The sequence below is a fragment of the Pan troglodytes genome, chromosome 16 (assembly GCF_028858775.2).
Source record: "Pan troglodytes isolate AG18354 chromosome 16, NHGRI_mPanTro3-v2.0_pri, whole genome shotgun sequence".
Lineage (NCBI taxonomy): Eukaryota > Metazoa > Chordata > Mammalia > Primates > Hominidae > Pan > Pan troglodytes.
In genome coordinates, this window is record NC_072414.2 from 67547940 (window position 1) to 67559620 (window position 11681).

The 11681-nt window shown below is 47.7% G+C and overlaps 1 protein-coding gene across 8 annotated transcripts in view; it reads right to left on the reverse strand.

Annotated features, from left to right (window-relative positions):
• SNUPN (snurportin 1) overlaps window positions 1–8590 on the reverse strand; it is a 28260-nt gene extending 19670 nt beyond the window's left edge. Inside the window, exons 1-3 of one of the 8 annotated variants that reach the window (XM_063793968.1) lie at window positions 8362–8590; window positions 7843–7975; window positions 2784–2946 (exon numbers count right to left, since the gene is read on the reverse strand). In XM_063793968.1, the coding sequence (XP_063650038.1) occupies window positions 2784–2941 (158 nt within the window). In that variant the 5' untranslated portion in view covers window positions 2942–2946; window positions 7843–7975; window positions 8362–8590. Of the gene's footprint in view, window positions 1–2783; window positions 2947–4233; window positions 4383–6314; window positions 6874–6933; window positions 7232–7263; window positions 8066–8361 lie in introns of those variants that run through there. The other 7 variants (XR_010151312.1, XM_016927227.4, XM_016927226.4 and 4 more) reach the window with 7 other exon arrangements.
• Between the last annotated feature and the right edge of the window lie 3091 nt (window positions 8591–11681).

The following is an 11681-nucleotide window of genomic DNA, read 5'->3' on the forward strand; positions in this document are numbered from 1 at the left end:
AAATATCTAAAGAAATTTCCAAGGTTCACTAGATGGAAAGGCTAGCTTCACCCCTACCCCATCCCACCCCAGATGAGAGCTGACACCTTCCTGCCTAGCAGACATCTCATCCAAAGACCCCAGGGGTGGAAGAGAAGAGCCACTGAGATGCAGTGAGAAGTCTAAAGCAAGGACAGCTTCTGGAGATTTCTGCTTTATACACCTTTTTTGTTTTTAAAGAGAACTTTTTTTTTTTTACGGACCGTAGGTGTATGCCACTGTGCCCAGCTTATACAGCTTTCTCAGAAGCCAGGCCTTTCTCCAGTTCCTGTCTAACTTTCAAAAAAGGTCACTTAGTTTACAATTTAATATATTTTATTTATTTGTTTCCCTTTATCGTTATCTTGTTTTAAAACAACACATGCTAGAAAGTTTGGGAAACTGAAAAGAAAAAAAAAGAATCTTTTGGAACCTAATTGTTTCAAAGTGATTTGGAAATACCACATAACCTCCCACATTTGATTTCTTCAATGCTAAGGCAGGAATTCAACCACTGAGGCAGTGAAACCAACACAGCTGGTTTCTCTTAAACACATACATGTTCATGCTCATTATAAAAAGGCACACACCAGAGAGAACATATGAAAGCACAATGGTCTTTTATCTCGAGAATAAAAGAGCTGGTATATTTGTACATGTGTGAAAGAAAGTCTGTCTGTGGTTATTTCCTGAGCACTATTTGTAATCACAAGAGAAGAAAACTGCCCAGATGCCCATCAGGAGGGACTGGCTTGATGGCATTATGAAGTATCCATTCCACGGAATACCTAGCACCACGAAAAAGGAATGATGTGGTACTTTATGAACTGATATAGAATTTCTCCCCCAAAACACCACTAAATAAATGTGCAGAACAGTATATAGTATACTGCTACTTGTGTAAAAAAAAAAAAAAAAAAAAGCCAGGTGCAGTGGCTCCTGCCTGTAATCCCAGCCCTTTGGGAGGGTGAATTGGCCAGACCACTTGAGCTCAGGAGTTCAAGACCAGCTTGGGCAACATGGTGAAATTGTGTTTCTACCAAAAATATAAAAATTAGCTGGGTGTGGTGGCCTACACCAGTGGTCCCAGCTACTTGAGGGGCTGAGGTTGCAGTGAGCCAAGATCATGCCACAGTACTCAGCCTGGGAGATAGAGTCAAAAAAAAAAGCTTTTGTACACATACTACCACACACACTTGCTCATATATGTATAGAATATCTTCGGAAGGGCCAGGCGTAGTGGCTGACGTCTGAAATTCCAGCACTTTGGGAGGTCAAGGTGGGAGGATCAGTTGAGCCTAGGAGTTCAAGATCAGCCTAAGCAATATAGGGAGACCCTGCTCCTACAAAATATAAAAAAATTAGCCAGGTGCTATGGAGTGTGCCTGTAGTCCCACCTACTTCAGAGGCTGAGGTGGGAGGATCACCTGAGCCTGAGAGGTTGAGGCTGCAGTGAGTTGGGATCTGCACACTCCAGCCTGAACAACACAGTGACACCCTGTCTAAAATATATATATATTTGGAAGGATACACCAGAAACTAATAATATAGGAGAGGAACTGGATAGCTAGGGGACAGAAATGGGAAGAAGACCTCACCATATACTCTTCTATTTATTTTATTTATTTATTTTTATTTTTGAGAGAGTCTAGCTCTGTTGCCCAGGCTGGAGTGCAATGGCACGATCTCGGCTCACTGCAACCTCCACCTCCCGGGTTCAAGTGATTCTCCTGTCTCAGCCTCCCGAGTAGCTGGGACTACAGGCACGCACCACCATGTCGGGCTAATTTTTGTATTTTTAGTAGAGACAGGTTTTCGCCATGTTGGTCAGGCCAGTCTCGAACTCCTGACCTCAGGTGATCCACCCACCTCGGCCACCCAAAGTGCTGGGATTACAGGCGTCAGCCACCATGCCCGGCCTCTTATGTATATTTTAAATTTTCAACCATACAAATGTATTACCTATTCAAAGATAACTACATTTTTAAAAATGGGGAGAGGAGTGATCTGGGAATGTATTCTGCAAGCCACCCAGAGCCACAGGGAACCTTCTCTGCCAAACACAACCAGTGATGCAACACTGGGCAAAATGCAGACTGTATGGAAACTATGCAGCTGTTAGTAGTTTCTTCTGATCCCTAATTCCTTAATTTATGACCCAGAGGAGGCCCATGCTGCATTGAGAATACAAGGATCGGCCCTGCCTTCAGAGTAGCTCAGCCTCAAACACTCTTATCCTGCCCTCTTTCCCTGTTTGCACATTTTGGCACTTAGAATTAAGTGTATGGAAGATATTTCCTCAGATTCCCTTAGGAATTATTTGTCTTGAACTCCCAAGAGTGCCACAGAAACATTTGGGCTGAAGGCAGATGGGAAGACCACACCAATACCAGCATTCAGAGTGCAGAAGCCAAACACAAGCATCCCAGGAAATGTGGGGAGTGAAAGTCTGGGCGTGGCTTTCGCAAGTTCCTAAACCACAGAGCTCAGTACAGCTGCCAGGAAAAAAAGAAAAACTTAACCAAATAATTGAGCTTTTGGTTTCAAACTTCGGTGTCTCCCTAATTCCTCATCTTCTCCTAAGCTCTGGGTATAAAAGAAACCTACCTCTGCCAGGATTTACCCCTCCCAACCTGTGGGCAAGAAGATCAGCCTACAAAGGGTCTACTTTGAAGGGAGAGTCTGTAGAGACAAGCCTAGAGCCTTCGGAATGGTTCATAGCTCCTAGCCCAGAGAAAGAAGACAAGGAGTTAAAGCTTCCTTACGATTTCTGCAGTTCCAGTAACCGCCGGCGGCGCTCACTCTGCTCCAAGGAACTGTACTTGGACTTGTACTGGGATAGGCGGGGGTGTGGGGCAGCTGTGCTGTTCAGATCTTGAGACACAGAAAAGCTACTAGCCAGGGCTTGACTCAACTCTTCCATCTTCCCTACAAAGGAAAACGTAAGAAAATGGTTCATTCATTTCATATCATCTCCTGTATACAGACAGTTATGCAGTTATGATATGATGGCCACATTCCTGAAAAAAAATTAACTTAATGCAAAATCACAATTGTTTCCATGAGAAAAAAGGAAGTTAAAGGGTAAATGAGTCATATATTAGCAATAACATTATTTTCCTACAGATATTTCCTTTTTTTTTTTTTTTTTGAGACAGGGTCTCTCTCTATCACCCAGGTCAGAGTGTAGTGGTGCAATCACAGCTCACTGTTGCCTCAATCTACTGGACCCAAGCAATCCTCCCACCTCAGCTTCCCCAGTAACTGAGACTACAGGTATACACCACCACACCCAGCCAATTTTAAAATTTATTGGTACAGACGGGATCTCCCTATGTTGCCTAGGCTAGTCTTGAACTCTTGGGCTCAAGCAATCTTCCCTCCTCAGCCTCTCAAAGTGCTGGCATTATAGGTGTGAGCCACTGCGCCCGGCCTTTTCTGAGCAGTTCCTCTACAGTTTCCTGAATAGCCATCACTCATTAACCAATATAACTCTCTATGCAGTTTATTCAATTGGTTATTTAATTCTCAACTAAGTGCCAACTCATATTATGAAAATTTAATTCCAGAGGAAACACTGGTTCTAGGGTCCCTGGAGGAAGACAAAAGCAATCAAAAACCCCAAACTCGCCAGGCACGATGGCTCATGCCTGTAATCCCAGCACTTTGGGAGGCCGAGGTGGGTGGATCACAAGGTCAGGAGTTCGAAACCAGCCTGACCAACATGGTGAAACCCCGTCTCTACTAAAAATACAAAAACTAGCTGGATGTGGCGGCAGGCGCCTGTAATCCCAGCTACTCGGGAGGCTGAGGGCAGAAGAATCGCTTGAACCCGGGAGACGGACGTTGCAGTGAGCCGAGATCATGCCACTGTGCTCCAGCCTGGGCGACACAGCAAGACTTCATCTCAAAAAACAAACAAACAAACAAACAAAAAAACAAACTCTAGCCACCTGGGATTACAGGTGGCTCATGCCTGTAATCCCAGCACTTTGGGAGGCCAAGGCAGGAGGATCACTTGAGGCCAGTAGTTCAAGACCAACCTGGACAATGTAGTGAGACTATGTCTCTACTTTTTAAATAAAAAAGTAAAAAATTATTTTAAATTATAATTTATTTTTTAAAAAATCTGATTGTTACTTCCTCATATTCTAGTTTTGTTTTGTTTTTGGGTGGGCAGAAAGAAGGTTTCAGGGCTACTTATGTGGGACTCACTTGGAAAAGAGCTAGGATGTGGAAGGCTGCTTAACAAGTAATGTCAATGCTCCAGTAGTGTGAAGAACTTCCATAAAGTACATTAGGGAAACAAGACAGGCATGGAGTAGATGTCATTTTGAAAACAGACTTCCCACTTTAGGTGGACCCTAAAGAATGGGAGTGGGGAGAAAGGTGAATTCACACTTCATTCAAGCGCCTGTGAGCCTTAGATTATAAGAAAACAGGAACATTTGGGAGAAATCTGACTTGCACTGCTGGGTTGGCCCAGCCCTTTGGTTCTAGTGTAAACCAGAGGGAACCTCCAGTGCTTAACCTCCATCCCAGGCCAGGTCCAGTGCTCTGAGCATCAAAATCAACAGGTTCATTCCAGAGCCTCTACAGTGAAAAATACAACTCCATAGGCCTCTACTTGGCCAGTGAGTTACTTTCCATTGCACAAGTGAAGTCAGATCTTTTTCTTGATTTGAAACATTAGATTTTGTTTAATTTAAAAGGAACTTAAAAATCGTGGTTTGCCAGGTGCAGTTGTGCTTGCCTTTAGTCCCAGCTACTCTGGAGGCTGAGGCAGGAGGTATGCTTGAGCCCAGGAGTTCGAAGCCAGCCTGGGCAATATAGCAAGACCTTGTCTGTAAAAAGAAAAAAAAATTGTGGCTAAATACACATATCATGAAATTCATCATCTTAACCATTTGTAGGTGTACAGTTCTGTAAAGTTAAGTATGTTCAACATTGCTGTGCAGAACTCTCCAGAACTCTTTTTATCTTGAATAACTGAACCTCTGTAACCTTTAAACATAAAAGAAACTTTTTTTTTTTTTTGAGACAGAGTTTCACTCTTGTTGCCCAGGCTGGAGCACAACAGCACGATCTTGGCTCACCACAACCTCCGCCTCCCAGGTTCAAGTGATTCTCCTGCCTCAGCCTCCTGAGTAGCTGGGATTACAGGCGCCCGCCACCATGCCCGGCTAATTTTGTTTTTGTATTTTTAGTAGAGACGGGGTTTCACCGTGTTAGCCAGGATGGTCTCGATCTCCCGACCTCGTGATCTGCCCACCTTGGCCTCCCAAAGTGCTGGGATTACAGGTGTGAGCCACCACGCCCGGCCTTTTTTTTTTTTTGAGACAGGGTCTCACTTTGTCTCCCAGGCTGGACTGCAGTGGTGTGATCTCGGCTCACTGCAGCCTCCACCTCCTGGGTTCAAGTAACTCTCCTGCCTCAGCCTCCTGAGTAGCTGGGATTATAGACATGCACCACCATGCTCGGCTAATTTTTGTATTTTTAGTAGAGAAGGGGTTTCATTATGTTGGCCCGGCTGGTCTGAAACTCCTGACCTGAAGTGATCTGCCTGCCTCAGCCTCCCAAAGTGCTGGAATTACAAGCATGAGCCACTGCACCCGGCTTGAGGTGTGCCTTAATATCTTTGCAATGCAACCAAGGGTTGCCATTCCTGAGTGACTGAGGCCTCATGATGAGTGCTTGGGATCCATATGGTATGTTACTCAAATCATCCATAATGGTATGTATGCTATTGTCTCTACTTTTCTGTACTTTTGTGTAAGTTTGAAAGCTTTCATGATAAAAAATTTTAAAAAGTCATTATGTTTTCAGTTCATCACCACAGTAATGACCAAATCCAAAGCACCTTTATTAGGCCTATCATGCACTATCTTGGTGTGGGCTCCCGCTCTGCCAAGAACCACACAACCTTTGAAACTGATGTCCTGGGCCTGGCGCAGTGGCTCACGCCTGTAATCCCAGCACTTTGGGAGGTTGAAGCGGGCAGATCACCTGAGGTTAGGAGATCGAGACCATCCTGGCTAACACAGTGAAACCCCGTCTCTACTAAAAAAAAAAAAAAACAAAAAACAAAAAAATTAGCCAGGCATGGTGACGGGCGCCTGTAGTCCCAGATGCTCGGGAGGCTGAAGCAGGAGAATGGCGTGAACCCGGAAGGCGGAGCTTGCAGTGAGTCGAGATCGTGCCACTGCACTCCAGCCTGGGTGACAGATTGAGACTTAGTCTCAAAAAGAAAAAAAAAAGGAAAACTGATGTCCTGGATACTGGGGCGGTTCCTTTACCTTCCTTCAAGGCTGTTCTTGGCGGGTTCCTGCTGTTTCGTTTTGTTTTTTCTTTGTTGTTGTTGTTTTGAGACAGAGTTTCGCTCGTGTTGCCCAGGCTGGAGTGCAGTGGCATGATCTCGGCTCACTGCAATCTCCATCTCCCGGATTCAAGCGATTCTCCTGCCTCAGCCTCCCGAGTAGCTGGGATTAAAGGCACGCGCCACAACGCCCGGCTAATTTTTTTTGTATTTTTAGTACAGATGGGGTTTCACCATGTTGGTCAGGCTGGTCTCAAACTCCTGACCTCAGGTGATCCGCCCACCTCGGCCTCCCAAAGTGCTGGGATTACAGGCGTGAGCCACTGCGCCCCGCCGGGCTCCTGCTGTTTCAACCCATTCCTTGGATGGTGCTGCCTCCAAGTGTTCGGACCTTAGCCCCAGGTGGTCTTATTCTCCACCAGTAACCCCCGCTCCAACTCCCTAAAGTCCGACCCGCCCCAGGCCCCGCCCACGCTCCACCCTCCCTCCCTGTCTAGCCCCCTCCCCCATCCCGTTCCCCCTCCTTCGCGTCTCCCCATCCGGCGCCCCCGCCTCGCGTCCCCTGGGTCCGCATCCTGGCAGCCTCCGCGTTTCCCTACCCCTGCTACCGGGCTCCAGCCCCGGGGACGCTATCTGCTTCACTCGGCCGTGCGCGCCGCCACCGCCCCGCACTGCCTTTTTCTAGGCATGGGGTCATCTAGGCCATGCATGATTCGCCCCTGCCCCACAAAAGTCCCTGAGGGGTCCTGGCCGGACAGCACGGAATAGAAGAACGGAAACTCTCCCAAAAGGAGTCCCAGGCCTGGCTCTATCCCTCCAGATGACGCCCCGGGAGGCCAGAGTGCAGGGCCGGCCAGAGAGAGTCACAGTCCGGCACCGAGAGGCAACTCGGCAGCTGGCGGGGCCCGGGCTCGAACCCAGGGACTCACCGAAACCGAGGTGACCGTCGCACGCGCCGCCGCCACCGCCACCGGGGCCGACGAATCATCTGCCCTGGGAAGCTAGGCCCGCCCTCCCCCCGCCCCCAGCTGCTGCCTCACCGCTGGGCCCACAGGCCTCGCGCCCTGAGTTTCCGGCTCCTCCCTCCTTTGCGAACGCTGGGAGTTCCGTTGCCTACAGGCCGTTATTTCCGCCTTCAACGGCTGGGGCATTTCCCATCGGCTAGGGAGGGGGTCTTCTTGCATTTGCTTTGCACTGTCCGGGACTCTTCCTGCTAGATGACTTGACCAGGCCGAGGCCTCCCTCCTGAACACAAGGTCTTCGGGGCTCCTTTCGCCAATGGGAGGAGGCTGATCTTGTGGCCGGGCATTCAACGCCCTGGGCCCTGCCGCCTCCCGCAGATCTTCCTGGGCCTTAGGGCTTCACCTGGAGTCCCCTTCCCCTCTTGGGCCCGTGCTCTTAAACGGGCAGTGCCAATTGCCTGGATTACTCCAACTAACCCCTCACACCCAAGTTTCAGACACAGACCTTCGCTCCCCCACTTGCCCTTAACAAAAGCAGATCCATACCTCGATTACTGCCTGTTTGCTGCTTTTGCGAGCTTCTTTCCCACTCGGCTGCGGGCTGAGCAATGGTAGGGACCTGGCTTGATTCCTATTTAAGTAGCCAGAGTCCAGCACAAGGGATGGCGCTCAGTAGACCCTGCGTGAAGGAATGATTGAATTGGTGCAAAAGACTAGGGTAAGCGGCAGAGATTTAGGAGATTAAGTCCTGCTAGGGTGTAGCCTCTGCAGGGCGGGAAGGCTGAGATTACAATTTTAAAACTGAATATTTATTGAATGCTTACATTCAGCCAATCCCTGCTTCACACCCATCATCTCATTTAATTTTTTCCCTTTTTTTTTCTTTTTTAAGCCAGTAGATATTAACTCTCAATCATGACATGAGGAAGTAGACACACTGAAGCTCAGAGAGGTTAAGTAATTTGGCCAAAGTAACACAGCTTTCAAGGAAAATGTTTGAATTTGCTGAAAGTTTGATGTATAGAGAAGTTGACTACTGATGTATGACAGAAGCAAAGTATCCACCTTTGGCACATTTTGCGTCCACGGAATGCTAAAATTTGGACTTGTGTATTTTATGCACATTACACCATACATTCAGACTAAAAAGAATAGGAAATTAGGCTGATGAAAGGCTATTACTAGACTGGTAAAAAGGGTTCTGAGGCCCTGGAAGGCCAATTTTTCTGGACGTGAGATTTTTTTTTATTTTTTTGAGATGGAGTCTCGCTCTGTCGCCCAGGCTCTGGAATGCAGTGGCGCAATCTCCGCTCACTGCAAGCTCCGCCTCCCGGGTTCACGCCATTCTCCTGCCTCAGCCTACTGAGTAGCTGGGACTACAGGCGCCTGCCACCACGCCCGGCTAATTTTTTTGTATTTTTAGTAGAGACGGGGTTTCACTGTGTTAGCCAGGATGGTCTCGATCTCCTGACCTCATGATCTGCCCGCCTCGGCCTCCCAAAGTGCTGGGATTAAAGGGGTGAGCCACCGCACCCGGCCTGGACCTGAGATTTTATTTAGGTGGCTCTTTCAGTGGCCAGGCTGAGCAAAGCTGTCCACTAGGGTATTTATTTGGTGCATCCACAAATAAAAGCTCATGTCTGCCTGATTTATGAGACTGACAAAAAAGAGAAGTCCAGGGCCTGACTTCACTAGGGAATTTTGACACCCAGGATATTAGGTATTTTGTGTCCAAACAACCATCCCTTACAACCACGGAGGTCACATCTAATGGTTGGGCTGCACAGAAAAGAACAAAGACCTTAAACATTTTAGGAAAATAGACTGAGACTGAGAAAGAAGTTCCCAAATTCATGCCTGGAGGTCCAGGAGAAATGTTCTAGTTCCTCACTCACACCTAGCTGATTAACTTCCCATATCACTGAAAAAACAAAACAAAACCAGGTCAGGCACTGTGGCTCATGCCTGTAATCCCACCACTTTGAGAGGCCAAGGTGGAAGTAGCCCATGAGTTTGAGACCAGCCTGGGCAACATGACAAAAACCCATCTCCACAAAAAAAAAATTAGCTAGGTGTAGTGGTATGAGTCATGATCCCAGCTACTTGGAAGGCTGAGGTGGGAGGATCACTTGAGCCCAGGAAGTCACGGCTGCAGTGAGCTGTGATCCTGCCACTGAACTCAGCCTGGAGACTCTGTCTCAAAACAAACAAAAACCAGAGCACCTGGCCCAGGGGTTCATTTAGAGCCAGTGGGTGTTTCAGAAGGGGCTACCTCTGGAATCTCAGCTTCAGAATGTTGGCCACATGCACACACTGTGCTTTATGTCTTTAAATCAATTAATTTAAGAAAAAAGCCTGACTACATTTATTTAAAAGGGCAACATTGGCCAGGTGTGGTGGCTCACGCCTGTAATCCTAGCACTTTGGGAGGCCAAGGCGGGCAGATCACAAGGTCAAGAGATCCAGACCATCCTGGCCAACATGGTGAAACCCCATCTCTACTAAAAATACAAAAATTATCTGGGCATGGTGGCGCATGCCTGTAGTCCCAGCTGCTCGGGAGGCTGAGGCAGGAGAATCACTTGAACCTGGGAGGCGGAGGTTGCAGTGAGCCGAGATCACGCTACTGCACTCCAGCCTGGTGTCAGAGCAAGACTCTGTCTCAAAAAAAAAAAAAAAAAAAAAAAAAAAAGGGCAACATCATAGCATTACCTTACATCAATCACTTCCCACTTTATTAGAAGGTATCTATAAAATAAATACATTGCTCATGCCTATAATCCTAGCACTTTGGGAGGCTGAGGCAGGCAGATCACCTGAGGTCAGGAGTTCGAGACCAGCCTGACCAACATGGAGAAACCCTGTCTCTACTAAAAATACAAAATTAGCTGGGCATGGTGGTGCATGCCTGTAATCCCAGCTACTCGGGAGGCTGAGGCAAGAGAATTGCTTGAACCCAGGAAGCGGTGGTTGCAGTGAGCCGAGATCGCGCCATTGCACTCCAGCCTGGGCAACAAGAGTGAAACTCCATCTCAAAAATAAGTAAATAAATAAATACAGTGAAAATAATGTTATAGGCTGGTGCAAAAGTAATTGCAGTTTTGGCCGGGCGCAGTGACTCACGCCTGTAATCCCAGCACTTTGGGAGGCCGAGGCGGGGGAATCACGAGGTCAGGAGATTGAGACCATCCTGGCTAACACGGTGAAACACCGTCTCTACTAAAAAATATAAAAATTTAGCCGGGTATGGTGGCAGGCACCTGTAGTCCCAGCTACTTGGGAGGCTGAGGCAGGAGAATGGCATGAATCCGAGGGGGTGCTTGCAGTGAGCCAAGATTGTGCCACTGCACTCCAGCCTGGGCGACAGAGCGAGACTCAGTCTAAAAAAAAAAAAAAAGTCAGTTATGGCTGGTCGCAGTGGCTCACACTTGTAATCCCAGCACTTTGGGAGGCCAAGGCAGGTGGATCACGAGGTCAGGAGTTTGAGACCAGCCTGGCCAATATGGTGAAACCCCGTCTCTACTAAAAATACAAAAATTAGCCAGGCATGGTGGCACGCACCTGTAATCCCAGGTACTGGGGAGGCTGGGGCAGAAGAATCGCTTGAACCCAGGAGGCAGAGTTTGCAGTGAGCCAAGATTATGCCCCTGCACTCCAGCCTGGGCAACAGAATGAGACTCCATCTCAAAAAAAAAAGAAGCCAGTTATGCTAGGAGGGAGAAGCAGACGTGAAAGGGTGGCAAAGTCAGGCATCAAAGGGGGTCACAGGAGCCAGGGTACAGAAACTGCAGCCACAGGGGACCCTAAAGCTCCAGGGAGCCAAACCTCTTCCCTACTCCCACCCCACCCCAACCCACCCCCATCCAAAGGTCCCTGAGCCCCAGTCCTGGGTGAGAGAAATCATGAAAGTGGTTAAGGATTAAGGTCTTGGGCCCTGGAGCTAGATGGCCTAGATCCAAATCCAGACTCAGGTACCTGTTGGCACGGTGGCCTGGGTTTGTTATTTCACCTTCTGTGCTCAATTACCCTCTCTGTAAAATGTGGTTAACAACAGCACCTAGCTCATAAGGTTGTTATACGGTTTCATTGAGCTAATCTAGGTGAGGTGATTAGAATAGTACCTGGCACAGAGTAAGTCTTTAAAAGTGCTGTTTTGTTAGTCTTTAACTTGTTATAAAATAACCCCTCCATGACTGATTTACTTATATCTACAATAAATAAATTGACACCTACTTAGGTGAGCCCAAGAGAATCTCTTCCCTGCAGACAAAAGTGCTTGCCCAGACTTGAGGTGAAATAATTTGCCCAGGTTAGGTACAGGCAGAGGGTGACTGGGTGAGAATTTTAATCCAGACTTTCAGCCCTTACGGACTCCAAAATTCCTG